Genomic DNA, 26,147 nt, shown 5'->3' on the forward strand with positions numbered 1-26,147 from the left:
GACTCTGTCTCAAAAAAAAAAAAAAAAAAAAAAAAGAGCTACGGATAGGGAAGACGTAATAGCAATACAGGAAGTAAGCTCCCCTGGCTAATAGGATCAATAGTAACTTACTTTTTATGGACTCTATCCCTTTTCAGGTGAGGCTGCCTTCATCTACCCAGGTTCTCAGACCAAAACCTAGGAGTCAACATCGATTTCTCTCTTTTCCTCTCCCACTCCCAGTCCACCTCCCAGACCATCTCCAAGTGCAGTTGACCCTGCCTCTGCAGTATTGGTACATCCTAAACCTCACCACTTCCATTTCTACTGCTGCCTCCTTAATCCAAGTCCCTTTCATCTCCTACCTTTAACAGCTTTCTAGTGGATCTTCTTGTTTCTATTAGTGGCCGCTTTTGGTCCAATGTACCTATAGTTACCAGAATGGTTTTCAAAACTTAAATGAGATCATATGATCCCCTTGCTTGAAACCTTCCAAGAGCTTCCGGTTGCGTTTAGAACAGCATTCATGCTCTGTACCACGTCATCTAGTCCCCTGTGTGCTCTGGCTTCTGTCTACACTGCCATCTTCTCTCCAACCACGGGTTCTCCTGGGCACAAGCTCCAGCCATAATGGGATTCTTTCATTCCTCCCACATGCCAAACTCATCCAGGGCTTCTGTTCTTGCTGCCCTTGCTGCCTCAGGTATTTGCATGGTTGGCCCTTTCTCAAATGCGCCGCCTCAGGGAACCCTGCTCTGATCATCTCATTCACTGGCTTTCTGCCCAACCAAGTACTCAGGGCAAGAATACAGAAATTGCCTCAAAGAGGCCTTTCTGGAACATTCTATAGAGTAGCCAATCCTTGATCCCTACTCCCTACTCAGTATCCTATTACTCTGTTTTATTTTAGAGTTGGTAGAACTCAACCCTATCTAAAATTATCTCATGTTCCTTTGTTTGAGTGTTGCCCTCCGGATACCCTCACCCCACACTAGACTGTAAGCTCTGTAAAGGCAGGGACCTTTTCCGACTTGTTTATCTGTTTATCCTTCACACCTGGAATGGTGCCTGGTCCCATCCTGATGCTCAATTAACATTTGTTAAATACGTGAATAGACAGTCTCTGCAGTGCATTGCTGGGGGAGTAACAGTACTCTGTTATTACCCTGGAAGAGGAAAGTGGAGGATGAGCCATAGGGACAGGATGAGCGGTTCATAGCTGTCATGTTACACGTGGCAGGCTCGATGGTGTGTTTGCTTATTCAAGCCCTGTAAATATTGGTGGTGTTTTTAGTAGGTTTTAGCTAGAAGCAGGGTCTCTGGGAGTGTACCTGTGCTTGGGGTGAATAGCTGGGTCACTTGTCTTTCTCACACTTCACTGGGAGCCGTCTCAGCAGAAGACTTCCAGAAAGCTCTTGTATCCTCTGCACCTGCTGTAGGAGGTACGGCAGCTCTTCCTGAAACTTGAGGACACTAGTGAGGATCAAATGATCTATTTGAGGTGGTTTTACCAAACTGGTTCTAAAATAAATGTGATTTAAAATTGTTTCTACAATGAAAATGAATGCTATAAAAATAAGTTTATAAAATAAGTTTATAAAAACAAAACACCTCCTCAATCTTTGTTGGGTTATAAACCGAAAGGAAACAACCAGAAACTCAAATTTTGTGGACAGAAAATAAAATTCTCCTTTCCTATTTCTCTGTCCTCCTCCTCCTCCTCTAGTCCTGTTCTTTTTTTCTTTTCATCTCTGCTTTTGCTTGTCTAATCTATTTGCCCTGGGAGAGGATGCCTGGTAAAATACATGGTGCTGTGGGCTTAGTAAAGTGCTTGTCACGGTTCAGCTAGCCTGACCGACGGTGCTGGCGGAAATAATGGTAAGTCATCTTTTTAAAACTATCTTTGGTGTTCTTGAAATCTAACGCAATCATTTTGAACATTTATTAACCATGTTATTTAGATGTATAATTATATGCATCTTTCACTGTACCTTTCTAAGGGGGTAAATGTTATATGTTTTGTGCACTGTAGGAATTTTGGTTCATGTGAAAAATAATTCCAAGGGAAATCAAGTTACTGTTCCTTTTCTTTTCTTTCCTTTTCTTTTTGGACAAACAGAAAGATGTTCAGATAAAGCAAAGTGATTATGGTACAGGTATCACCCCCTCCTCCCACTCCCACCCTCACAAAACAGTTTCCAAATGCCCCCCCACCCCACCCCCCAACTACTTTTGGAAACAGTGCCTTGTGGCAGATGGAAGGAAATTCTACTCCCTGTATATGAGCAAAACCATCTGGTTTAGTTGGTTTGGTCAGGTCTTAGAAATATATTGACAAACAAATGTTTATCAGGGGTAACTTGTAGTTTTGCTGGTTATATTGCTCCTGGGGGGAATAAAAAATTCTTGTAACATGAACAGTCTGTTTTTTAAAAAAAATCATAAATAAGTTAAAAATAATTAAAATCAAAGTCCACCTGGCAAAGTTGTGTGCCCTTAGTAATGCTTTACCATAGATTTTTACCAACCACTCCCATTTGCTATCTGCCAAATGAGGGGGGATATATGCTAATATCTGAGTGTCATCTTCCTCCAAGCAATCAGCAATGATTTTTCTCTCAAAGAGAGCTTTTATCTTAATGTTTCAATTTGATTTTTTTTTTTTATTAGTTCTGGCTTCTTAAAGAAATAGGACTTCCATAGGGTTACTGTAGGATGGAGGGGAGGAAGAGTCTAGTTAGTGTATTTCACCCATGGTACTTTCTTCTCTATCTCACATTCATCAGAGAATTAGACCATCTTTTCTGAGACAGCGCCTTACCTCAAAGGGATGGCACAAAATTATTGGGCCATGAGGCTAGCTTGAGTGGGCATTTGGGTGGTATCACCCACAGGATTCATTAAAAACCCCCTGTTCTACAACAATAAACAATTAAGCATTCCATTTCTACGTACTTCTGTATCCCAGAAATCTTTTGCTTCTTTATTCCAGGCATGAGTGTCCTTACCTGGGAAATTCAACTAAAGGGTATTGGGTAATTTATTAGTTTTCTCTATTTAGATGGCACAGTGAGAGTTTAAGAAGACTAAAGGATTTTTCTGGGATCAGTATTTGTCACATAAACTATAAAGAGGGAAAATACATGTAATATATATATTCAGTGAATACCTAATTGCAGTTCATAATTTTCCCAGTTATTGAAAATGGCAACATTGGAAAATTAATGGCTTTGATAATTTTCTTCAATTTCTTACCCATTTCCTTTTAAATTCCAGCTTATCTTTCTGTCTGGACCATCCTTTACTTATGTAAAGAACACCTTATATTCATTGTTTCACTGATGCTGCATCACTGGCTTTTTGCTTGAATCTGCCAGAGGAAGTCTTCTCTTCCCTAGGCTAGATCAACCTGCTTTGAAAACTTGACAGTTTGTATGTTTTACCCTTCAGCTGTCTGCATCTTACGTCACTTGTCAGTCCAGTTTTATGCCTGGGCTACTGATTAGATTTGCTCCTCCCCTCTATTTGCTTAGATTTCCAGCTGAGTTTAAACATCACTTTTCGTCTAGTAGAATGAGTTGACCTTTTGGCTTGATTAAGGATAAATGTGATTGACTCTCCACTTCTGGAGGCCAAGAGTTTTGCAAAATCCCACTGAAATCTATTCATTTATTGTTTGAAAATGAATATTGAGCAATTCTCTATGCCATTTTAATGAGATGAATGTGAATTTTTTCCTGCTATTAGAGTAATAAGAATTATTGGTGTTGGAGGTATCAAATGTAAATAGAATAGTAAGGCATGAGAAGTTTCAATTTTTTTTTTTTTAACATTTTTAGTCATTGGCCATCACATTCTAAAGTTTTAGAGTCAAATGGACAGCGGAATATTTGTGCTTTAATCTGACCACTGTGAACATCTCAAGAATACCATGAGCGCTGAAGTATCTGCAGAATGTTGGTGTCATTTAAATACATGGGACTGAGACAAAGCTTGTTTTATATCTCTGTAGCTAATGTGACACTGATGAAGCAATGTTCCAAAACTACCGAGTTTGTGTTAGTCATTCTCCCTCTTATCATGTCCCCAATCATAAAAATTAAGTGATGTACAAAAATTGCCTAAAGAACAGATGTCACCTTATAGGAAATGTTTTAAATAGCCTATATTTGTAACAGTTCTGCCTCTATAGCCAAAATTCTCCACATCTTTCTTTGCTTTCTTCTTTCTCATTGAAGCATTTGCATGTAGAATAAAGAAGATAAAAACATAAAAAAACAAAGGCAGATTTGTTTTTTCTGAGAACATCTGTTCTTGTTATAAAGTATCCACATGATTTGGTCCGTTTTCTTTCAATGCCCTCACAGTTTGCTGTTGTAAAGGCAACTGTTACATCAGTCTTAGGCCTGAATTTAATGAGATAACGAGGAGGGCTATCTAATGAGTCGAAATGTAGGGAAAATCTTGCTATAATGTATATATTTTACATAATATTGAGACAAGCATACTCAAAAAGTAAGAGAAGTTGAGATTGAATATAAATGGTTTATTATAGAATTATTTTTTTTCTAAGATTCACTGATCTTATGACATCACTACCCAATTTGGGATATGTTTGGTTCACTTTAAGTTTTACTAAATTTTCAGGATTCTTGTCAATTTGGGTTGCACTTGGGCTTTGAGTGCATTCTGAAAATTTTAAAATATGAATTATTTGCTGTATATATTATAATTAAAAGAAATGTTTTCACCTTGAAAGTCTGTTTATTTTTCAAGAGAATTCCCCAAACTTCAACTACTACCATAACTCTACTAATCAGTAGAAAATAGGAATACTAATTACTTGGAATTGAAAGGTGAAATTTAAAATTAGCTAGAGATTTCTAGCCAGATGCTGCTATTTTTTTTTTCTTTCCTAAACGGTATAAAAGTTTTCAGTCTTGGAGGTAGAGGAGGGAGGAGAGTGGCTAGTGAGAGTCATATAATAAAGCTTTCACAATTACTTAGATGAAGATATATTGATTTTAAATAATGGTTTCTATGTAGATATTGATTATTCAAGCACTCAATAAAGTATCTACTATATACCAGTCCCTGTGCTCAGTGTATGTTGGAGCCAAGTATATGATTTTCTGAAATATTTCACATGCCTTATATCCATATGGATATATTGTCCACTTACATATTTCACCTTTTCTTCAAGTCATTTTCAGAGGTAGGGCTTTCCACGTATTGATCAGCTAATCCAGAAATATTTAATTAGCATTTTTCTGCATGGTCTCAGCCATCCACTTGCAAAGGGCAAATTTGGTCTGTCTTCTGGTTCTGTGCAATCTTCTTTGTCTTTTAAATATGCATCTCAGTTTGACAGTGATATGCAGAGTTACATTCTAAAGTAACATGACATTTTCTCCCCTTATTATCTGGCTTGTTTCAATGCTTCAGGGTCTCTATCTTGCCATGATTGGTCTCTAAATACCAGAAATGCTTGTTGCCCCTGAGTCTTCATAGGGTTCCACTTGAACTTCAGTTTGAGCATCTTGACCCTGTATCTCTTGAGACAGCTTGGTTTAGTGTCACATTCTGCTAAACATTCTTTTGATCTAAAAGCTTCGATTCTGGAATTTTACATTATTTCATTTTTTAGGTCTTTGGATCCTTTTGGAGGATGATGAACAATGGGACAAGTCTGGAGCCCCTCACATTCCCTTCAGGAGCATTATTTATAATGGGGTTTAAGCCTTGATGTTATTACTATTATATTGTTTACTACTGTGATTTCTGTGGTCACTGAATTCTGATAAGACCAGGAGTTAATGGAAATGTCAAGTTAAGGCAGCATATGTTGCAGAGTTCTTTTCTCATCCAGTTTGTGAATACTCTCTAAAAGCCAGACTGGTGTATTATGCCTAAATGACCAAATTATTCTGAAGAAAAAAAATTATGGTAAAATTCCTGTATCTTTAAGAAATTCATCTGAATACTAAGACTTTGAGAAATAAATGACTGCTAACTACTATTTCCTGTAAACATTTTCTTACTGCCCTGGGCATTTTAAAATCTGGTATCTAAGATAAAGAAAGGCACTTATTTCTTTCATTACGGAGTCACTGTCCTTTATGTTTGAATTGAGACGTGTGCATTTGGGGACGATTATGGAGGACCTTGCTGATCAGTGAAACTAGGATGAGCTTTGGTAGGGACATAATTTCTTGAATGCACCTGGGTCATGTGCACCAGTGTGGCTTTGACAACCCTGATGCATGAGCCCTAATTTGAGAATTGATTCTAACTTTGGCACTTACCACCATTCTTAGGCAAAGGACCCGAGACCCTGTACGCAGGGCAGAAGCTCAACGACAACGAGTGGCACACCGTTCGGGTGGTGCGGAGAGGAAAGAGCCTTAAGTTGACCGTGGATGATGATGTGGCTGAGGGTGAGTGCAACTATGGTGAAATTCATCTCTTTTGTCTCATATCCCTCTCAGTCATTCAGTGATCAGTTTTTTTTTTTTTTCAAAACCTTTTATCTTGCTCCATAGAAGTCACAAATCATTTTTTCTGTTGACGAACTCAGGCAAGGATAAGAAGGTCTTCCTCTGTATTTTACAATCCCTTTTCATCAATCTATATTATGAAATTTGTCCACTACTATAATTATATATTTACGGGTCTCTGTCTTTAGGCATAAAGTCTGTGTCCAGAGGACAGATGTAGAAGTCTACAGATCTTTCTATTATTTAATCATACAAAAATCACTTACCAATCATCCTCCCATAGGCCAGTTCATTTTATCAGTGAATGAGTCAAGCCAGAAATTCAGAACATCACAGGTAAAAATAAGTAGCTAGAAGAGTGCATGATACTTAGAAGGTGCTGAATAATGTTTAGTTTAATTAATTATTTACATATTTAATCATTATTCATCCATTACCTATTCTGTACCAAGCCCTGTTTTAGATGGCACTGGGAATACAGTGGTGAACAAACACAAATCCTCAGCCTGGTGGTATCTACCGCATTTGGCAAGGCAGTGAGTAAATGAATGAATCCATACCTATGTGAAGGAACATTCAGAGCTCCACACAAGGAATAAGAATTTCCTAAGAACCTGTTACATGTCAGCAGCATGCTAGAATTGTAGAAGATAAAATGGAAACACGGGAGATTACTTGTTTCCTCAAACAATGAACCAATCAAGTAGATTACGTAGGACTCTGGTATTTGAAAACAGGACAAGAATATATAATGAGATTCTCATTTGGTGGATGAGATTATAATTTGTCCATTAGGAGAGAAAATAACCAGTCTGGGCTGGGGAAATCAGGAGTGGTTTATGAAGGTAGATCTCCAGCCAGAATTTGATGGGTGGGTGTAATTGATGAGGTCTAGTGTGGGGGAGAGAATGAACCTCCAAGTGCTATCCACGTGCATGCCACGTCCCATCAGTCTACACTCTCTAATACTCTGGAGCAGCACACATCTGTGAAGCAGAATTCTTGTTCATACGGGAAAGGAAACTTGAGTCAGCACCAGGCATTACATGTAACACTGTTGGCATCAGATCTGGGCCCTGACGTTAACTCTCTTCAGAATGTTGGGGGAGTTACTTGCCATTCATAGGCCATGAACTCAGTGGCCTCAGCCATCTCTATAGTTTCTTCTGTGAATAAGACAGGTTAATGTCAGGAGCTCTTGGGTTTAATACAGTCATTGTCACTAAAATGCTTTATGCATCGGAAATAGATATATTTAATCTTTTTTTTCCTCATTTCCTCACTATTAAAATTTAAACAGTATTATTTCTAAGTCCCTTTCCAGCATAAATATTCTATGATTTTGGGTCCTTTAATTTTATATCCCTCAGCCTGAGCTTCTGTACTTCTGGAATCAGGAATTACAGTGAAGCGTGTGTGTGTGCAGAGGTGTGTGTGTGTGTGTGTGTGTGTGTTTGTGTGTAGAAGAGGATAATCTGTGGATAGAGGAAGAGCATCTAGCATATATCCAGTACTCAGTAGGCATTAGACACCGTGTTAGCTGTTCTATGCATATCAGTTCCTTTAATCTTCTGTAATTCATCATGGCCTTTCAATGTAAGTGTCCTTAATGCCATTTTACTTTGAGAAAGTTGTGTAATTAAGCTCCAAATCCAGGCCTGTGAGATTCCACAAAATCAAGCTGCTTGGTGCACTTCACAATCCATCATAAGAAAATGATTTATCTTACAATATAGGAAAAATATAATGAAATGGGTTGGAGTGAGGTGGAGAATACCTTTCAGAAGGTAGACTACAACACACAACCTCTCCCTCACAAAAACCAAAGGCAAGCAGCACAGCAACTATCTAAAACATTCCAATTACACATACACACAACTTAGTAGTGGGAGGTGAAGTTACTGGTCTACGTGACCGAAGGGTAACTTAGCGTTATGAATATTGACTGAGCCACACATTTCTTGCTCACTCTGCTGGGCTAATCTCTAAAGAGAAAGGAGGCTCGATTCACGGCATGTTCTCAATAATAGCCACTAGATGGCGAAGTCTCCCCACTCTCTCCTGTCAGTGAGTTCCTTTCATTTTCCTTGGAAAATACGTTCCCTGGAAGCGTAGTGGTTAAGAACCGCAGAACTGATGGTATTGTAATGTGTATTCCCTCTTTTGCTGGTTATTCTTTTATGGAAACTTTGAAATAAGGTAAACTCTTTCCTCTACCACTGGTAACTAAGCTAACCCATGGAATGCCCAAGTCATCTTGTAATTTGATTTTTGGAATTAATGTAGCTCTTTCCTTATCAGCCCTCAACGTCACTACTGATGTAAGAAAGTAGCCAGAATGATAAAGAAATTTGGGAGAGGAAAAGGGCTATTTTGTTTATGAGCTACAACCTTGGATTTCTTTGTACAGCAATAAGGGGTTTGGGAATTTTAATTTTAGTTCACAGAAGTCATAAAATCAGGCAATGAAACTAAAATACCACACAGTCTCCAGGTTATTAAGCAGCGTCTTATTGGCTTATTTAGTAATCCCTTTCATGCTGTTTAAGGTCCCCCAGTGTGCCAAATTTTTAGCTGGTTTATAGAAATGATGCAAAGAATAAGTCAGACTCAAGAAATCAAAAGCAAGGAAAAAATATTCCTTAACCTGGTATGTTTCATTTATTGTAATATGACTGTATTCTTGGAAAAGTATTAAGTTCAGCTGACAGTTAATAAAGATTGATTGATTGAGCTATATTTCTGTTATTAAGAATAAATTGAAAGAATGGCTCATTTAGCTTATGCTCAGCAGAAGTGGAGCCCAGTGCTGCATGGACCACCTATTCCACCCAGAACTTCTTGCTGGTACAAAAATTCAACCCTCTGTTGATTTCTCCCTCCCTTACCTTATAGAGTACAGACAGCACCAAGCTGGAAAAAGTCATTTTCCAAAGTTTTCTATTTAAAACTTGTTTCTCGTGTTAGTAATAAAAACAACAACAACAACAACAAAAAAACCCTACATAAAATAGGGTTGAGAAATGTTAGGTTAAACAAAATAACAGTGGAGTCCTTGAATATGGGTGGTTTGGCCCCAGGGCCTGGGCTTTTAGCCACTGTATCATTTCTATCTCCAACTCGAAGTGGAGTTCTTTACTGCAAGATTTATTAGGAGATTTTAATAAGCTAATGTACATTGCTAATCATTGATAAGTATGCAGCATTTGTTATTTGGCTCCAGAAACTTTAATAAAGTATTTTATAGCATACACTTTTGAAAAATGCTGATATCATAGAGAAAAGGGTGTGGGATCAGGAAAGCTAGATAACTGTGGGCAAAATGTGAAGATCCTTTACTGGGGTGCTATAAACCTTCATTTTCTTAACTCTTCTCCCTGAGTCTGGGAGCCATGGGAGGCCAAATTGCTTCCTTTTAGCCTTTCCCATCATATAATTTTTTTTCTAAGCTCTTAGTGTTGGCCAGAAACCTCATGTGCATAAAAGGTGAGGATCCAGACCCTGAGCTTGGAGTGCTTACTGTGCTCAGGCCCCTCGGCTAAGCACTGCGGGACATACAGAAGACACAAGAAGTGGTCCCTACTTAAAAAAGAGCTTGGGTTTTAACAAAAGAGGAAAAACAGTAAGTGAAATAACTGGAAAAATGATGAAATCATTTCAGAGAAGTGAAAAAAATCTGCATTATTAGTAATAGCTAAGAGTGTAAGTCACAGGCACTGTTCTAAGTGCTTTATATCTATGGATACATTTAACCCTGATAACTTCATACCTATTTTACAGATGGGAAACTGTGGCACAGGAAAGTTCAGTAGTTCTTCCAAGGTAACCCAGTGAGGAGTTGTGGAGCCAGAATGCAAACGCAGGCAGTGTAGCCCCAGAGTCTCCAAGCTCATCCACGACATGCTATTGCCTTGTGGGAGGTTGCAGTTTGAGCCTGGCCAGCATTTTCCATAGGTTTATGCTCTTCATCGCTGTGAGGGCTGGTCTGTGGACTGCTTGTTGGCTGTCAGTGAAACATGGCAGTGAATGTGTGAGTAGGAGCCTAGGCAACAGGGCTGCTTTAGGGAAGGTGCTGAATACTTTACCCGTGAATTAAGTGGAATGACATGATGATGCTTGGCCATAGGGAAGAAGTGTGCACTCATTACAATAGCTTCTGCACGGAAATTTCACCAGTCCAATTCCACCTACTATTTTTCTTGGGCAATGATGTGAGGCAGCCTTTTCTCCAATGACAGTTTATTGTGCAAGTAAAGATACAGGCTTTGGAATTAGTTAATCTGGGTTCAGTTTGGGGGGTGGTGGTGTCTACCATTTACCACATGTATGAATCTTGATCACATTGCTTAACCTCTGTGAGTTAAATGTCCTCACCTCTAAAGCAGAATAATGGTAGCTGTGTACAGATTGTGATAATGATATTTGATGATTTGTATGTGGTGCTTAGCACAGTACCCGACATACAGGAAATATTCAGGAGTTTTGGTTTTTCCTTGTTATTTTTCTCCTGAGTTACTTCTCTTTCCTCTAAAATTTGAAAGCAACTGCTATGAGGTATGCATAGATTCGCCCCTTAAGTGGAAAGGAGATTTGGTCTTCTGTAGCCCTGCATTCAGATCCCATTACTAATATAGATTAGGTAACAGATATTTTTTTAAATTGTTTGGTTAGTATGGGACAGGTCTAAAACTGTAAGGATTTTTGTTCATGCTTTTCCCAGGAATAGCATGCAATGCCTAATTTGGTCCCATGTCACCTTCTATCCCTCCTCTCCTCAACTTTTAGTTGAAGCTGCTGAGTCATCCTAAACCCTAACCCAGTCTGTGTTCCTAGGCTAAGCTCTCACATTCCATCGTTTGCTTCTCTTCTCTTATTTACCCAAGTCTGTGCTTAGTCTCTCTTTTATCTTAATCAACACCTTACATTTTTTTCTTGCTTCATAAAACTGATTTCCTAGTGAGCAGAATTTCCTCAATCCTGGAGGTCAATTTATCCAGAATTTCTCTAAAAGCTCAGAGTTGACTGTAAAATTGTCTCTTCAGATTTCTTTGGGAGCCCCAGATCTTTACCAAGGATCACTTGTTCTCACTTCTTTAGTTCTCATCTTAGAATTATTTTTTTTTGTAAAATAAGAATTAGCAAGGCTACCAGCATCATCCTAATTTAGTTCCTCTGTTTCCATGGAGATTGGCTATGACTCCCCCTCCCCTTCATTCTCCAGCTCCAGCCCCTATTCCTGTTATGCACAGTTACAGCCAGATCAACACTGGATGTTTATTTCAATCACTTCACTGTTTTAAAGCATGTGAATTTAGGTTACATTACTTTGCATTTTCATGACCAGTCCAATTTTCAGTACTGAATAATTTTATACAGTAATTCTTTTTCCTAGTTATTCAATTGTGAACAGATTTATGTTGCATTTTGATTTTTGTTCTACTACACTTTTATATTTAAGTTATCCAACATCATTATTTTATTTGTGCTTATATTAAGAAAATGATTTGTCACTAGTTGTCAAAACACCTCCTAGAAGCTCATAAAATGTAAATATGATTTTTGTGCTTATGAGCAATTCTTTGAATTAGGTTTGAATTTGTTTCCAAAGAGAAGGCAATAATGAGCATCTAAGGGTGTTATCTGGTTGAATCTCCCAGACACTGATGTTTAAGGGACCCCTCAAAATATAACCCTCCCTGTTTTTTATCATCTGACTTCTGAGCCAATGGAGAAAAAAATGCAAGGCAGATGGAAATCAAATATCATTTTTGTTAGTGATAACAATGACATTTAAAAAACCCACTGCTTACATCTACTGAACTTCAGAATTAAACCCATTTCAATGCTAGCCGAGGACTGGACAGGCATCCTTCGTGGAAGAAAGTCTTGCTACTGTTACACCCATGCTGTGGATGAGTGGAGGACAACGAGTGTTTCTTGAAGGTAGCTCACTCCAGCGAAGAGAAACGGGAAGTGTCAGGGGCTAAGCTGTACATACACAGTTTCTCTTTGCAGAATATTATCCTTAATATTTCAGAGTGTGTCACTCCTTTTCCTCTGGAAAGTTGTGAAAGAGGACCTAAAGAGATGCTACCAGTGTCTTGCTAGGGGAGTCTGTTCACCGTGGAAGGTAAAGACAGGAGAGGGCAGGAAGAGAGGGATCTCCCTTCGCCTTCCCCTCCCTCTAACACTTGGCAGTAGAACGTGGTTCATTACATTTTAACATGATTTTTTTATATAAATGTTGAAGAAGCCCATTTTTATTTTCGCCACACTAATAATGTTTTCCTTGACTTTGTTACTGAAATTTCAGTTGTATTTTATTATTAAAATTTCATCCTATTTATTTCAAGCCCTCTTCATTCCCTCTGCCCTAGTCACTCACCTCTTGTAGGTACTGAAAGGTCTGAAGAGCTCCTTTGTGTCACCTGGAGATCTTTCATTTGCAAATGTCAGAAACTCAACTCAAATGCTTTGAGCATGAAAGGGAGTCTATTGCCACAGAGTTTTAAAAAAGGTCCAGAAGTGTCTGGCTGGATCCAGACCTTCAAATAACATCTCTCTCCATTTCATGACTGTCTTCTGGGTCACTGGTCTTCTGACCCCTCTGATTATCACATGGCCTCTAGGAGTGCTAGGCTTTCTTCTTACCCCTCTAGCAAGCCTTGCTAGTAAAGAATGCCTCTCTCCTAAGTGTGCCAGCAAGAGCTCTGGAGCCCAGTAGCTGGGGGACAGCTTAGGTTGTTGCTATTCCAGTGGTTCTAAGCGTGAGCTCTACTAATAGATCAGCCACATTAGTATCACCTTAGAACTTGTTAGAAATGCAGAGATTCTCAGGCCTCCCCCTAGAGTTTTGAATTATAAACTCTGAGGGGGGCCTAAGCCCACCATGTGATTCTGATGCACACTCAAGTTTGAGGACCACTTTTAAATCTATAGACTACTTTTTTAGTCTATGATTAGGGGAATTAAATATATTGAGTGTTCCAGCCTGGGTAGCTTGATTAGGGTCAGCTTCATCCAGTCCAGATGGTTGAAAGTTCAAGCAGGTTAGGTAGCTTCCGAGAGGAAAATTAGGTATTATATTATCAGATAAAGCAACAGTTACTGGGCAGGTAAAATCAACAGCTGTTCTACAATAGAACCTTTTCCGCAAATACTGGGTGGTGGGTTACCGCAGCAAGAAATATTTGGTAGTGAATGCCCAAGGCTTGTTTGTTGTATCTTTACAAGGGTTAGAGCAACAGAGACCTTTCTTCTTATAGTATACGTTGATGCCCAGTTGTTTTCCTGGATAGAGAAAACTAATAGTTTTAGTTTTTAGCTTGGGTAACCCCTGATCTTAAATTTTCCTTGCTATGATGGGCTGTGCTGACCAGCTCATGTGAGCATGGGACTCAGAACTTATAAGTTGAGCAGGGACAGTCCGCAGCTCCTTGACTGAGGCCAAGTCAGGTAACCACCATATTGAGCATTGTGTTTTCTGGAACTCACTCAAGAAAACTAAATATTCTGTGTGGAAACAGGTCACACCTAGAAGACATAAGGATGCTGTGACAAAATATGGTAACTTTTCCTGTGTGCACCTCGTTTATGGTTTTCACAGGTACGATGGTGGGAGACCACACCCGCTTGGAGTTCCACAATATCGAGACAGGAATCATGACTGAGAAGCGGTACATCTCTGTCGTTCCCTCCAGTTTCATCGGCCATTTGCAGAGCCTCATGTTTAACGGCCTGCTCTACATTGACCTGTGCAAAAACGGCGACATTGATTACTGTGAGCTAAAGGCTCGTTTTGGACTGAGGAATATCATCGCTGACCCTGTCACCTTCAAGACCAAGAGCAGCTACCTGAGCCTGGCCACGCTCCAGGCCTACACCTCCATGCACCTCTTCTTCCAGTTCAAGACCACCTCCGCCGATGGCTTCATTCTCTTCAACAGTGGTGACGGCAATGACTTCATTGCGGTCGAGCTGGTCAAGGGGTAAGTAGAAGGGATCGCGTAATTTTTGCTGGATGTCTTCACTTAAGCCCTGCACGAAATATGGACACGATAAAACTGTCTATTCTATTCTCTACCCTCTACTCATGATACATGCTAGCATACTTACTGCTCGAAAAGATACACGAAATGATTTAGCTCTGGAAAGGAGGGAGGCTCATGATTGTATTTAAAAATCTTCCACTAACTCAACACTATTAGGGTTTTTACTATGAAATGTAGTTATTTAAAACTATAGAAAAAAAGCTTATTTTTGCAAAAGAGGGCTCTGGGGTGTGTTGCATCTATCTCTTGGGTAATACCACCTGCAACCACCAAATTTATACCAAGAAATGAAACACAAGTACTTTTAACTCTACTATTAGCCTACATATGCCAATTTTTAAAAGCTGCCCTTTCTTTAAGAAAGGGCAATTAACTACCCTATATTGAAAAACAGTCAAAATAAAAACTAACAAACAAAAGATCCATGATTGACTATGAATTTCATTGTCACCCCCTAGTATTTTGGAGTGTACCACTTACACTACTTTGGCTCTGGATTGTGTTACTAGGTGTGTTAAAGAAATAAACTCTGTGAGTATGAAATTAAAGTGAAGTATGATAGAATAGATCTGAGAATTCTTATAACCATAAATCAAGCTTTAGTTATTCTTACGTTATACCAGTTTAGCAAAGGGGATTTGAAGCCCTCATGTCAGTTACACACACACACATTGCCCTTAAGCCACTTCAGGAGATTTCGAGTTACTGGGTGGTTCTTGTCCCTCATAGGTACATACACTATGTGTTTGACCTCGGAAATGGTCCCAATGTGATTAAAGGAAACAGCGACCGCCCTCTGAATGACAACCAGTGGCACAACGTGGTCATCACTCGGGACAACAGTAACACCCACAGCCTGAAAGTGGACACCAAAGTGGTCACTCAGGTTATCAACGGTGCCAAAAACCTGGACTTGAAAGGTAAACCTTGTGAAGAAGTTCATTGCCCCTACATCCTTTCTTACAGTAGAAAGTCTGTTTCCGGAGGCACACCGTAGGTTAGGAGTGCCATGCATTTTTGATGTATCATGCGTATCCTATTTTAACACTGTTCAGTTATATCATACTGCAATTTATTCAATTTTTACTTAGACTACTCCTCAAAGAATGGTTTTCTTCCTGATAATCTCTGGAATGTCTTGCTGTGGGGGCTGAGTAATGAGATGATGAATGTTAATATATGGGGGTGGGGGTGGTGTATAATATTGAGGAAGGAGTACAGTCTTTGGAATTTCAGCTGAATCATTTACTTCCTGGGTGGCAATGGTAAAATTTCTTAACTTTGTTCAGCTTGGGTGTGTGTGTGCGTGTGTGTGTGTACGTGTATATATATATATATATATTTTTTTTTTTTTTTGCAAAATAACAATTGTTACTTCTTATATGGGTTGTTTGGAGTTTTAACGAAATGTCTGTAAAACCATCAGCATATTATTGGTAATAAGCTTCTAAAAAACACTGAATTAATGATTGTTTTGTTGAAAATGTTAACCTTTATTTCGTCTGTGGTGATTAAAATTTGTGAGATGATGTGCATAAAATGAAGGACACATAAGAGATGTTGGTTTGTTTTGCAATATAGAAACTCTGGTAATTGTTTAAACTATTGTTCCTCCATCTATATTATCAGTATCTAATGAACAGTCTAAAGTGCATTGGCTTTGGTTGTTCATTCTCTTTTGCTACTTCCTTTCTTTTCCAGGAGACCTCTACATGGCTGGTCTGGCCCAAGGCATGTACAGCAACCTCCCAAAGCTCGTGGCCTCCCGGGATGGCTTTCAGGGATGTCTGGCATCAGTGGACTTGAATGGGCGCCTGCCAGACCTCATCAACGATGCCCTCCATCGGAGCGGACAGATAGAACGTGGCTGTGAAGGTACAACCTTTTTATTCTTTTTAAGCTACAGCCTTGTTGCAAGCACCAAGCCCCTTTGCTGCCTCTGCCAGTGCCTCCTTCCTCAGTTTACCAGTCCTCTCTCATTCCCATTTGCCATCATACATTGCATCACTGTTGGTGTCCTCTCGTCACTAGTTGATTTTGTCAAGACGTGTGCCACAGGCTCCAGGAATGTATATTGGCAGATGTTTTCCCACTATCACAGACTCGCCAATAACAAACCTTCCCTGGCATTGACATCTGGCTCCTCCAAAATTGTATGTTTGCTTCCAGAATGGCTGAAAGGGCACCAGAGACTTTTATTTATATTTTAACACATGATGAGGGGCAGACCAGAGACTTTATATGAGTGTCACCATTAATACAATTTTTCTTATTTTGGCTGATAGTAACTGCATTTTCTAATGCAAATCTAGAATGAGATAGGGAAATGATGTCAAAATGCCATGATGATGGAAGGGAACTAACATTTATTAAGTACTTACTAGATATCAGGCATTGTTAGGCAGTTCCTTAGTGCAGTGCAGTGAAACATCATGGGCTTTGATGTTAGAAAGTCTTGGATTCAAGTCCAGGTAGTAGCTCTTGTTAGGTGTATGACATTTGGAAAGTTATTTAAACCTGTGGTCCCCAAACTCTGGGCCACAGCCCAGTACCGCTCCATGTCCTGTTAGGAAACAGGCTGCATATCACTGCCTGAGCTGCATATCACCTCCCCCTCCCCCACAACACCCCATCCCCCCACCCTCAGTCTGTGGAAAATTTGTCTTCCATGAAACTGGTTCCTAGTGCCAAAAAGGTTGGAGACTGGTGACTTAAACTCCCTGAGCTACATCGTTCTCACCTGCAAAAGAGGGCAATAAAACTTACCCTGAAATATAAGCAAATCAGAGGTTATGGATAAAATGCCTGATACATAGTAAGTACTTGATAAACAGTGCAATTATTGTTTACAAATATTATCTCGTGTAAGACATCTAATAACATTGCATGCCTACGCATGTAGCACAACAAGCCATGCTCGGCCTGTTCCTATAGATAATCCAGTGTCTCTTGAGCTATTAACTGCATTTTACAGGTCTTCCTGAATCCAACAGTTCTTTGTAAAAGCAATCTAGTTTTAACCAGCAGAGGGTAAGAGTGAACACATTCAGCCTTCCTTAGCAGGCTTGGGTTGGCTGAAAAGATGATTCTACCTAGCTTGAAAGAGGTTGTCTGACCGGTCACCAGAGGTCTGTGTATTCTTTCCTCTCGTTGAGCCTTATGGTCCTTTGTTTGTGCAATGTATTGTGTTTTCTTGTATCACTTGTTAATTTACCACATCAAACCTGTTCGTTCGTCTGTGTTCAGCTTCATGTATCGCTCTTGTTCTTAACCAGCTTCCATCTGGGTTCGCTCACCACCATAAAGCACATTTCTATACAAGCTTCCCGTCAGCTTGTCAGGCTGATTTGTAGTGATGGAAGTCATTTCCCTTTGCCTAAGAGTCAGCTTTCTACGTTGCACTAGTAACAAGACTGACCATCCCTCGAACCCACTCCATTTTTCCTTTAACCAGAAATATTTCTTAAATGTTGTTGGCCAAATACTGTGTGTATGTGGGGTGTGTGTATGTGTGTGTGTGCACATATGGGGGGACAGAAAATTGGGAATCACCAAGCATTTAAAGCAGCCCCTTTGCTTTCTTCTCCTAGAAATGCACAATTTCGTTCAACTCAAGAATTTCTGTCTCATTGGCTTGCTCTTAGTTCTTTTGAATGTTAAAGGGCAATTCTGGGATAGAGGCAGCATTTGGAAACAAATTGAGTATCTTAGGTTAGAAGATTGTGGAATGGTAGTTATTCCAGTTATGCTGGAATGATTATTCATATCAAGTTAAATCACAATATAAAAGCACATATTAAAAAGCATAAAGCGTGATAATAAATATTTTATTATGGCATCAGTTCTTCACATTTAAAAGTTAATAGGAATTATCCATTTAGCACAATGGCAGTTTACCCAGGAGAACTATAAGTAACACATGTAATTTTAAATTTCCTATTAGCTACATTTAAAAAAGGTATGAAGTAACAGGTCAAATTAATTTTAATTTTATATTTTATTTAACTTAATCTGATATATCAAAATATTATAATTTTAGCACATAATTGATAAAAAATTATCAATATTTTACATTCTTTTCTTCATATGAAGTCTCCAAAATTGAGTGTGTATTTTATACTTGCAGCACACTTCAACTGAGACTACATGCATTTGAAATACTTAGTATATGTGTCAATAGCTATTGTATTAAAAGCACAGCTCTATAGAATACAAAACTTGGGGTGTAAAAAAATTAAAGCAGTAGTATTGGATTAAAAGGAGGTCTAAACTAACTTTTATAAAAGTGTACTACAATATATAAGGAGGGGGATGACCCTACTTAAGAGAGCTCTGAGAAGCAGTGAGAGCATCAGAAAAGTGAAATTACCTATCAAATTGGTGAAAATGTCCATATCCCAACCTACAGTTCTGTGTGCAGTTTGGCATTACTCATTACATGCATTACGGAGGGCGCTGACCTTCCTCTGAGTATGGTTGATTGTTCAAAGCCAGATGTGACTTGATGGCTCTGCCATCTGAGTCTATGGCCAGTCCCATGAGCCTAATAGCACTGCACTCTATCGCCATGGAGATAATTAGGATGGTTACCCATGGAGCATTACGACTGCCCCGCTGGGTGGGATGAAGTGGAGGGTGAGTGCTAAGGGAAGAAGGTCCTTGTTGATTGTACACAAATGACTTGGATAATTAGCCTAAGTGGCCAGGAAAAATGGCCCCAAAGTAGGTTAAGGCATAAATGACTGTCATTGGAAGTCTGTGCCATTGTGAATAAGCCCTTGTAAGAGATCCCAGGAGCTTTTTAGGGTTCTGTGAAAGATGATGAGGTGGTCAATGAAGAGCACAAAACCTTGGAGAGAGACTGCAAAACGGTGCCAGTTCTCATTCTGAATCTCTTGGACAGGGCTTGTGACCCCCAAGAAAGCCTTGGGTATTATTGGGCAGTATGGGAACCCTGGGAAATAGAACACATTCTGTGATTTATCATCTCTGTGTGCAGAATAGTAAACAGGTAGGGACTCTTCAAGATGTGTTTTATTCTAACAAATCTGCAATACACAGGTCACAGGCCAGGAGATATATATGTATATGTGTATATATACATATATGTATTTCTGTCAAAGTTATTGATAATGACACTTCAAGATCCCTGTGTAGTAAATGTATTACTTTCACTATTATATCAGACACATGACAGCAGATAAAAGGCAAAAGAGTCCATAATTATTTTTAAAGCCTATTAATCCACTGCACTTTGGCTCTCAATTGTTTGTAGCAAATAAAGCAAAAAATCTTGAACTAGGTTTTGATTTTATGTCTCTAATATATGCCGAGTGTATAGTTAAGAAATTAAGTTCAATTTGTGAGTAACTTCTAGCCAACATTTGTCTGTGACTTGCTACCTCTCAGGTTAAGCTAGGATTTAAAAAACTAATGCCTGATTTACTATTTGGCTGGTAAATATCTCTTCCTATCTTGAGGCCAGCTTTGCTGCAGACGCCAAGGCGTTATTGGCTAGAAATGCTGCTCTACAATTGCAGACGGTCAACATCTGGGAGAAACACACGTGCTTTGTTTCGATACTGACATGAATAAACAAAAAGGGCATTAGTTTGGTGCCTTTTTGCCCACAACCATTTCAGTTTGGCTGTATTTTTAAAAATTAAACAAATTGAGTTCTTTGGTGTTCCCAAATCACAAATGTCCAATTCTGGTGCCAAGTTCTTTGCTGGCATTTGCTGAAGGGTGCAAGGGGTGCACTCAAGTGGTTCTTCGTGCTCAACTCCTAAATGTTCAGAATGATTTTTTGTGGGCCCCATCTGATTGTGCATACGTGTCTTTCAGTCTGGCCATACACTACCCTTATTTCTGGACCATGTGCCTTGGGTTTGGCTGTGTGGATGTGGGAAGGCTCTTGTTGCCCATTGCTCGTGCTTTGTCAAGTCCAGTACTTCCCTGTCCCTGCTCTGCTGACTTGGCTCTGAGAAGGTCTGACCCGCCCCTGGTCTGTGCATACCCCCTCCTCTCCCTGCCCCGTCTGTGCTGTGTCTAGTGAACCTGTAGAGCATTTCAATTGTCTGTCTGAGTGATGTCGGTTATGCAGATTGCATTTTCATTTCTATAATGTTACCTTGGTTTATTCTACCTCTTACTAACCTCTGGTTATTGTTTTCGCTTTTTCTGTTCTTTTGCTAACAAAGTTGCGTTGACCAAAGCTGACCTGCAAGGTAGAGAAGGCTCTTGTTCCCATTACCACTTTGGACTGAAAGATGCCCTGTATAACCCTTGGTATCTTTTCTTTAGAGGTCTTCAGGCTGTCACACCTCTTGGACAGCAGCAATTATGGGGAGGAGGCTGAACCCTGTGTTCTTCTGAAAGGGTGGCAGAAAACCCAGATCAATGCATGGAAAATAACCATAAAGAGAAAACCTCGTGGGGATAGCAACAAGATTCCATTTTGGGGAGGACCAAAGAGGTTTGACAGCATCCTATACTGTGACTACCCACAAATGCATTAATCCCCTCTGGAAGTGATTAATGCCTCTCCAAGTAGTTGCCATGGAGGGGTTGGCTCCTTTTCATTTATTTACTATAGATAGAAAGTAGCACTTGGAAGAAGGGGGGAAAGGCTATTTGAGCTCTTAATTTATTATTTTCTGGGTCAGGGAGGTCATTTCCTAGAGCAGGACATTTAAGTGCTTGGGTCTTATGAAAGAGAATGTCATTTTCTCTTAACTCATTTTAAAGAAATATATTTAGGCACGTGGGAGATATTCATGTCATTAAAATGTTCCAGAGATTTATATTTCCTATTGAGGGTTTTGGTTAAGCACTTTAATTTCCTGTATTGTAATCTCAGGAAAAAAAAAAAAAAAAAGTACTCCTGGGGAAGAAGAAGATCTGTCGGTTTTATCCTGAATACCCTACAAAATGCCTGCATGTGGGATGTCAGTGAATATCTATTGCAGAAACTGCTTCTTCTAACATTCAAAGGGGCACCTTACCAAGTCAGGAATGACCCGCTGGTCCCACGGCATCAGGCTGCTTTGACTCAGAATAGCAAGGGAGGAACAGGCATTTTAGGTATCTTTTGGCGGATAGTCAAGCAGGGGACGGAATTGCAGATGGCCTCTGCAGAGTTTGCCATCAGCAAAAGTGGTTTAAAAGTGGTTAAGGCAAAGGTAGCTTTTTAAAAATTACTTTTCATCTAAAAGATCATTTATTTTGCTGTGACTTACTTGTTATATGCCATGTAGGTAACTAGTACAAGTGTCTGTCTCTCAGGAGAGACAGACTAATAAGCACTCTTTCTAGGTATTTTACTGTAGCTCTTTTTTTTTTATTTCCTCTTAGCAGATTCATATGTATTTTGATATATATTAAAATTAATGAAAAGAACATACACTGGATTAGTACTTGAAGTCCAAGGACGTTGTATAATAGCATTCAGTTTCAAAATATGTAGGGCGCTTTTTGGTAATACTGTTGTTTTAGACATTATGTTCAATTGTCAGAAACGGCCCACTAGGTATTACTCTGTGAATGGAGGGGAGGAGGAAGAAGAGGGCAGGCTTTGATTTGCAACACAGACAATCCAAGGTTGTTGAAGCTCCTTAGAACCAGATTCAGAACATAAAACTAGACAACTGCATCTGCTTCTGGACTTTACTGTTGTTCTGAGTAAGAACTATATGGACTTTGAATTTCCAGAACCCTAGCCTTGACTGTCACATAGAAACTCCATACATAGCAAAATAATCTTAAAGTAAGTTCCCATCTGGAGGAAGCATGGTTTGTAGGAATCATACAAAGAAATGTTTGATCTTCATGCCTAAATTATTTTATGCCAAAGTGTAGATACAGATTTGGGACAGAATAGTTTGTAGTATATTAACTTTCCCCTTCACAGAAGTAATCTAGTCATCAGTATTGTTTTTAACTTATCACTCCATTGACACAAACTTTCTTTCATCCTGGGAATGACTTGACAGTTTCTTTGTTTGTGGAAGGAGCTGCTATTCTTTGTAATTATTTTGGGTCATCTTATTCTTTCCTTGTATTATGGTAAGTGCTTTTAGTTTTTGGTCTCCTGACCTTGGGGTATGGACTTATAAGCTAGCTTTTTCAGCTACAACCTATAAGCACAGGTAGTACTAATTACCATTATGTGTGAAGGGCAGTAAAACCATATGACAGAGAAGTGAGGCTATCTTAAATGTAGAGGCCAATGTGTTCAAAAGGAACTATAATAATGAGGTATGTGGCATGATGAGTCTGGAGGAGTCAGCAGCTTGAGTCCTTTTGTCATTATGTTGCTGGGGTGGTGTTTTATTTTTTAGTTAATTTTTTTTAAACTTCTCCAGTGATTGTGTTGTTCAATTTAACAGGAACTGAATGTCAGCTATGCCTGTGTACCAGGAATTCGGCTAGATACTAGGGATGGAGATGAGATGCAGTCTGTGACTTCAAAGAATTCAGTAGGAGATCAGCCAGTAATGGCAATGCAGAGGGAAAACACTGTCCTAGAGCCATGCGTAATGCCATGTGAGCATGGAGAACAGCTGGATGGTGTGGGGTGATGGTCATGGACAGTGCTCAGGGGACATCTTTTCAGGTAGCGTTTGAGCTGAGTCTGAAAGACAATGATGTTTTAGATGGATGAGCAGTGGAAGCACATTTAAGAGCTTGGCTACTTTGCAAACCCACAAGAAGCTCAATTTAGCTGAAAGAATGTGCATGTGAAAATATGATAGAAGATAAAAACAGGAGCGGCAGAATAGAGACAGGCGATGACATCCTTTTTATGTAAGAAGTTGAACTTTATCTTGCGGATGCTGTAAGGAGGACAGAGATTTGGGTCAGATTTTCGTTTTATCAAGGTCACTCTGACAGCAGAGTGCAAAAGGGATGAGAAGGACAGAGCTGGAAGCAGACAGCTAAGTTAGGAAGAAAGCAGCATATACCAAGACAGAGGGGAGAGATGTCTTCCTGACGCTTGACTTTACCAGGCCAAAGAGATAAATGAGTTTCTGTGTCAGATGTTAACTTGAGGAACTAGAACAAAAGTGAGTTCTTTCTCCTGATTGTTGCTTGCCCACCCTTCCACTGCCACAGTGTTATTCTAGTTAATAGCAGATATACTTACACATTATGAGAAAAGATGTCAAGGAAGTACTTCATTGACCGTCCTGGTTTGAGGCCAGACTCTTTACACAGCCCCAGGTTAGAAGAGCTGGAACTCTCCATGGTACTTCCTTGAAGCACATGGGGGACGTTGCATTGCTGAAAAGTGCCGTCTTTGTATTAGCATACCTAGGGTAGAATGACAATTTGTATAGAATGTTCAGAAGTAATTTTCTAATTCCTTTTTGTTTTCGAGAGGGGTATTACTAGAGAGGAAAATATTCCCTGAAAGCTTGTCCATGTGAGAAAGGAGCTATAGAGCTATCAAAAGAAATATTAAATTTGACCTGTTGGGAGTGAGGCAGATGACATAAACTATGAGGAATAAAATAATAACTCTTCATTGTATTAGGTGATTAATTAGAATATCATCTCCTCATTTTTAATTACAATTCTCATTATCAGGTTTTATTTCTGGAATTGAATTCCTTTTTTTGTGGAAATGTAAGTTACCCCTCTCCCCAGAACATGGGCAGGATCCAAGATTGATTGGATCTGGGTACTGAGCGCTGGCTATTTTGAAAAAGTCTATTAGTGTATTGGGTTTGGGTCCCTTGAAAATCTGAAGGTTTTTTTAAGGTATTTAAGAGGAGAGTTGGCATCAGCCAAACAGCTTTAGTAAGTAAAGGAAATTTTCATTCCCCAACTGTCTTTACTGTGAGGAATATTGTGCCTCACGTCATTTTTTTCCAAGATAGGACTGTATCACATTCTCTATTGTATTTTATGTAATAAAATGTAGTACTTGACCTAATGGAAATCAGTTTCTCAAAGTGGTTTTCATTATGGAAAATAAGAGAGACAGAAGTTAAACTGAAGTTCCCACTATTATTCTTGCCTCTTGTCTCTCAACACTACACAGGAGAGGTTGACAAGAGAACTATGTAAATATGGCTTGCTACTTTAATGCATCTGTTTCTGGATTCTTCATCAGCTATATATCAACTTAAGTGGGAGGAGAGAATCTGATTGTTTTCCTCCCCAGAAGAACTGTTAATACTCTTTATTGAGAGTCTACTTGATGTAGGTGCACACCAAGACTTGGCACATTGGATCTCCACTATGACCACAGCCTTACCTGGTAGATATTGTTATGCCTGTTTCATGGATGAGTTCCCAGGCTTTGCATATGTTGTCTAATTTAATCCTCATGCTATGTGAGGTAGCAACAATTTATATTTTCATTATAGAGATGGAGAAACTGAAGTTCAGAGTATAGGTGGCCAGCCCAAGGTCACGTTGCTAGCAAGTCATAAAACTGGATTTTAGAGACTGTGACCTTCTTTTCCCTATTATGCCATATGGTATGAATCTGAATTTACTTATTTCCAAACCAGAAACAGTACATAGATGACCAGAGAGTATCTGAGAATGTCCTCAATGCTGACTTTATAGTAGATGGTTTTATATCAATACCATTTCAATAAGTTCTAGATGATATTTTTACAGTGTTCATTAAAACAAAGTATTTTAACTGAATACCTTTTTGTTGAGTGAGCCTGGCCTTTGAAACCCCTTCTCTCTTTCTCTCTCCTTTAAAGTACCCTCCACTGCCCTGGAGGACCACTATATCAGTGCTGAGCAAAGAAGGAAAAGCAGATAAAGAGTTCACATTTTCTAAAGCAGAATTGACTTAAGAGAGCTTGTCCATAACTTTTAAAATTTTATTTCAGAATATTGCAGGGGTACAAATGTTTCGGTTACATACTTTGCTTTTGTACTGTTTGAGGCAAAGTTATAAGTGTGCCCATCACCCAGATAACTGTGCATTGTACACATTAGGTGTGAATTTACCCATCCCTTCCTCCCAAGGAATGATCTAACTATTTGACCTTTATAACCCATGTCGCCCCTGAAAATAGGGTGGATTGAGCAAGAAGGCTTTTTGATATCAGTCATCTTCTCACCCTTACAAATACTTTAACTGGGGCAGGCATCAACTCCTACCTCTCCACTATCGAGAAAGTTTGCCATGTGCATAAATTGCCTTACTCATATAATTATACTTTTCAATTCATTGACCACCAAGGGCAGTGTTGTGCTGGAGCTGGCACCAACACAGGAATTTTCAGGAATTTTGCAAGCCAATTGACATGATATAACATGCTATAGTTTAAAATTGGCTATGGTGGGAGCATTTTATACTACTAAAATCAACACATGTTACCAATCATTTTTTTCCCTTTGAAGTGCTGGTTATTCAACATTTGCCAGTGATATACCTTCAATCAGAGATTTCATGAAGGCATCTCAATTTTCATCCAGTTTCCATGCATGGGCATGATCTAGTCTATACTCAGTATATTGTGAGAGGGATGAGCGATTGAAGAGAATAGGAATGTTAGTGAAACTGCTCCTAATGTTACATCTTATTGCTTGTCTTTCTCATCACCCTAATCATGTGACATTTTTAAACCTGCATTTGCGAAGAGGAAGC

The 26,147-nt window shown here is 39.2% G+C and overlaps 1 protein-coding gene across 8 annotated transcripts in view; it reads left to right on the top strand.

Annotated features, from left to right (window-relative positions):
• The window catches only part of NRXN3 (neurexin 3), a 1,493,796-nt gene that overhangs the window by 669,391 nt on the left and 798,258 nt on the right, over positions 1-26,147 (top strand). For all 8 annotated transcript variants that reach the window (XM_069465175.1, XM_069465177.1, XM_069465179.1 and 5 more), the window contains 4 exons: positions 6,297-6,416; positions 14,083-14,464; positions 15,257-15,447; positions 16,229-16,402. In XM_069465175.1, the coding sequence (XP_069321276.1) occupies positions 6,297-6,416; positions 14,083-14,464; positions 15,257-15,447; positions 16,229-16,402 (867 nt within the window). The remainder of the gene's footprint in view (positions 1-6,296; positions 6,417-14,082; positions 14,465-15,256; positions 15,448-16,228; positions 16,403-26,147) is intronic.

This window comes from Eulemur rufifrons, chromosome 2, assembly GCF_041146395.1.
Source record: "Eulemur rufifrons isolate Redbay chromosome 2, OSU_ERuf_1, whole genome shotgun sequence".
Taxonomy (NCBI): Eukaryota; Metazoa; Chordata; class Mammalia; order Primates; family Lemuridae; genus Eulemur; species Eulemur rufifrons.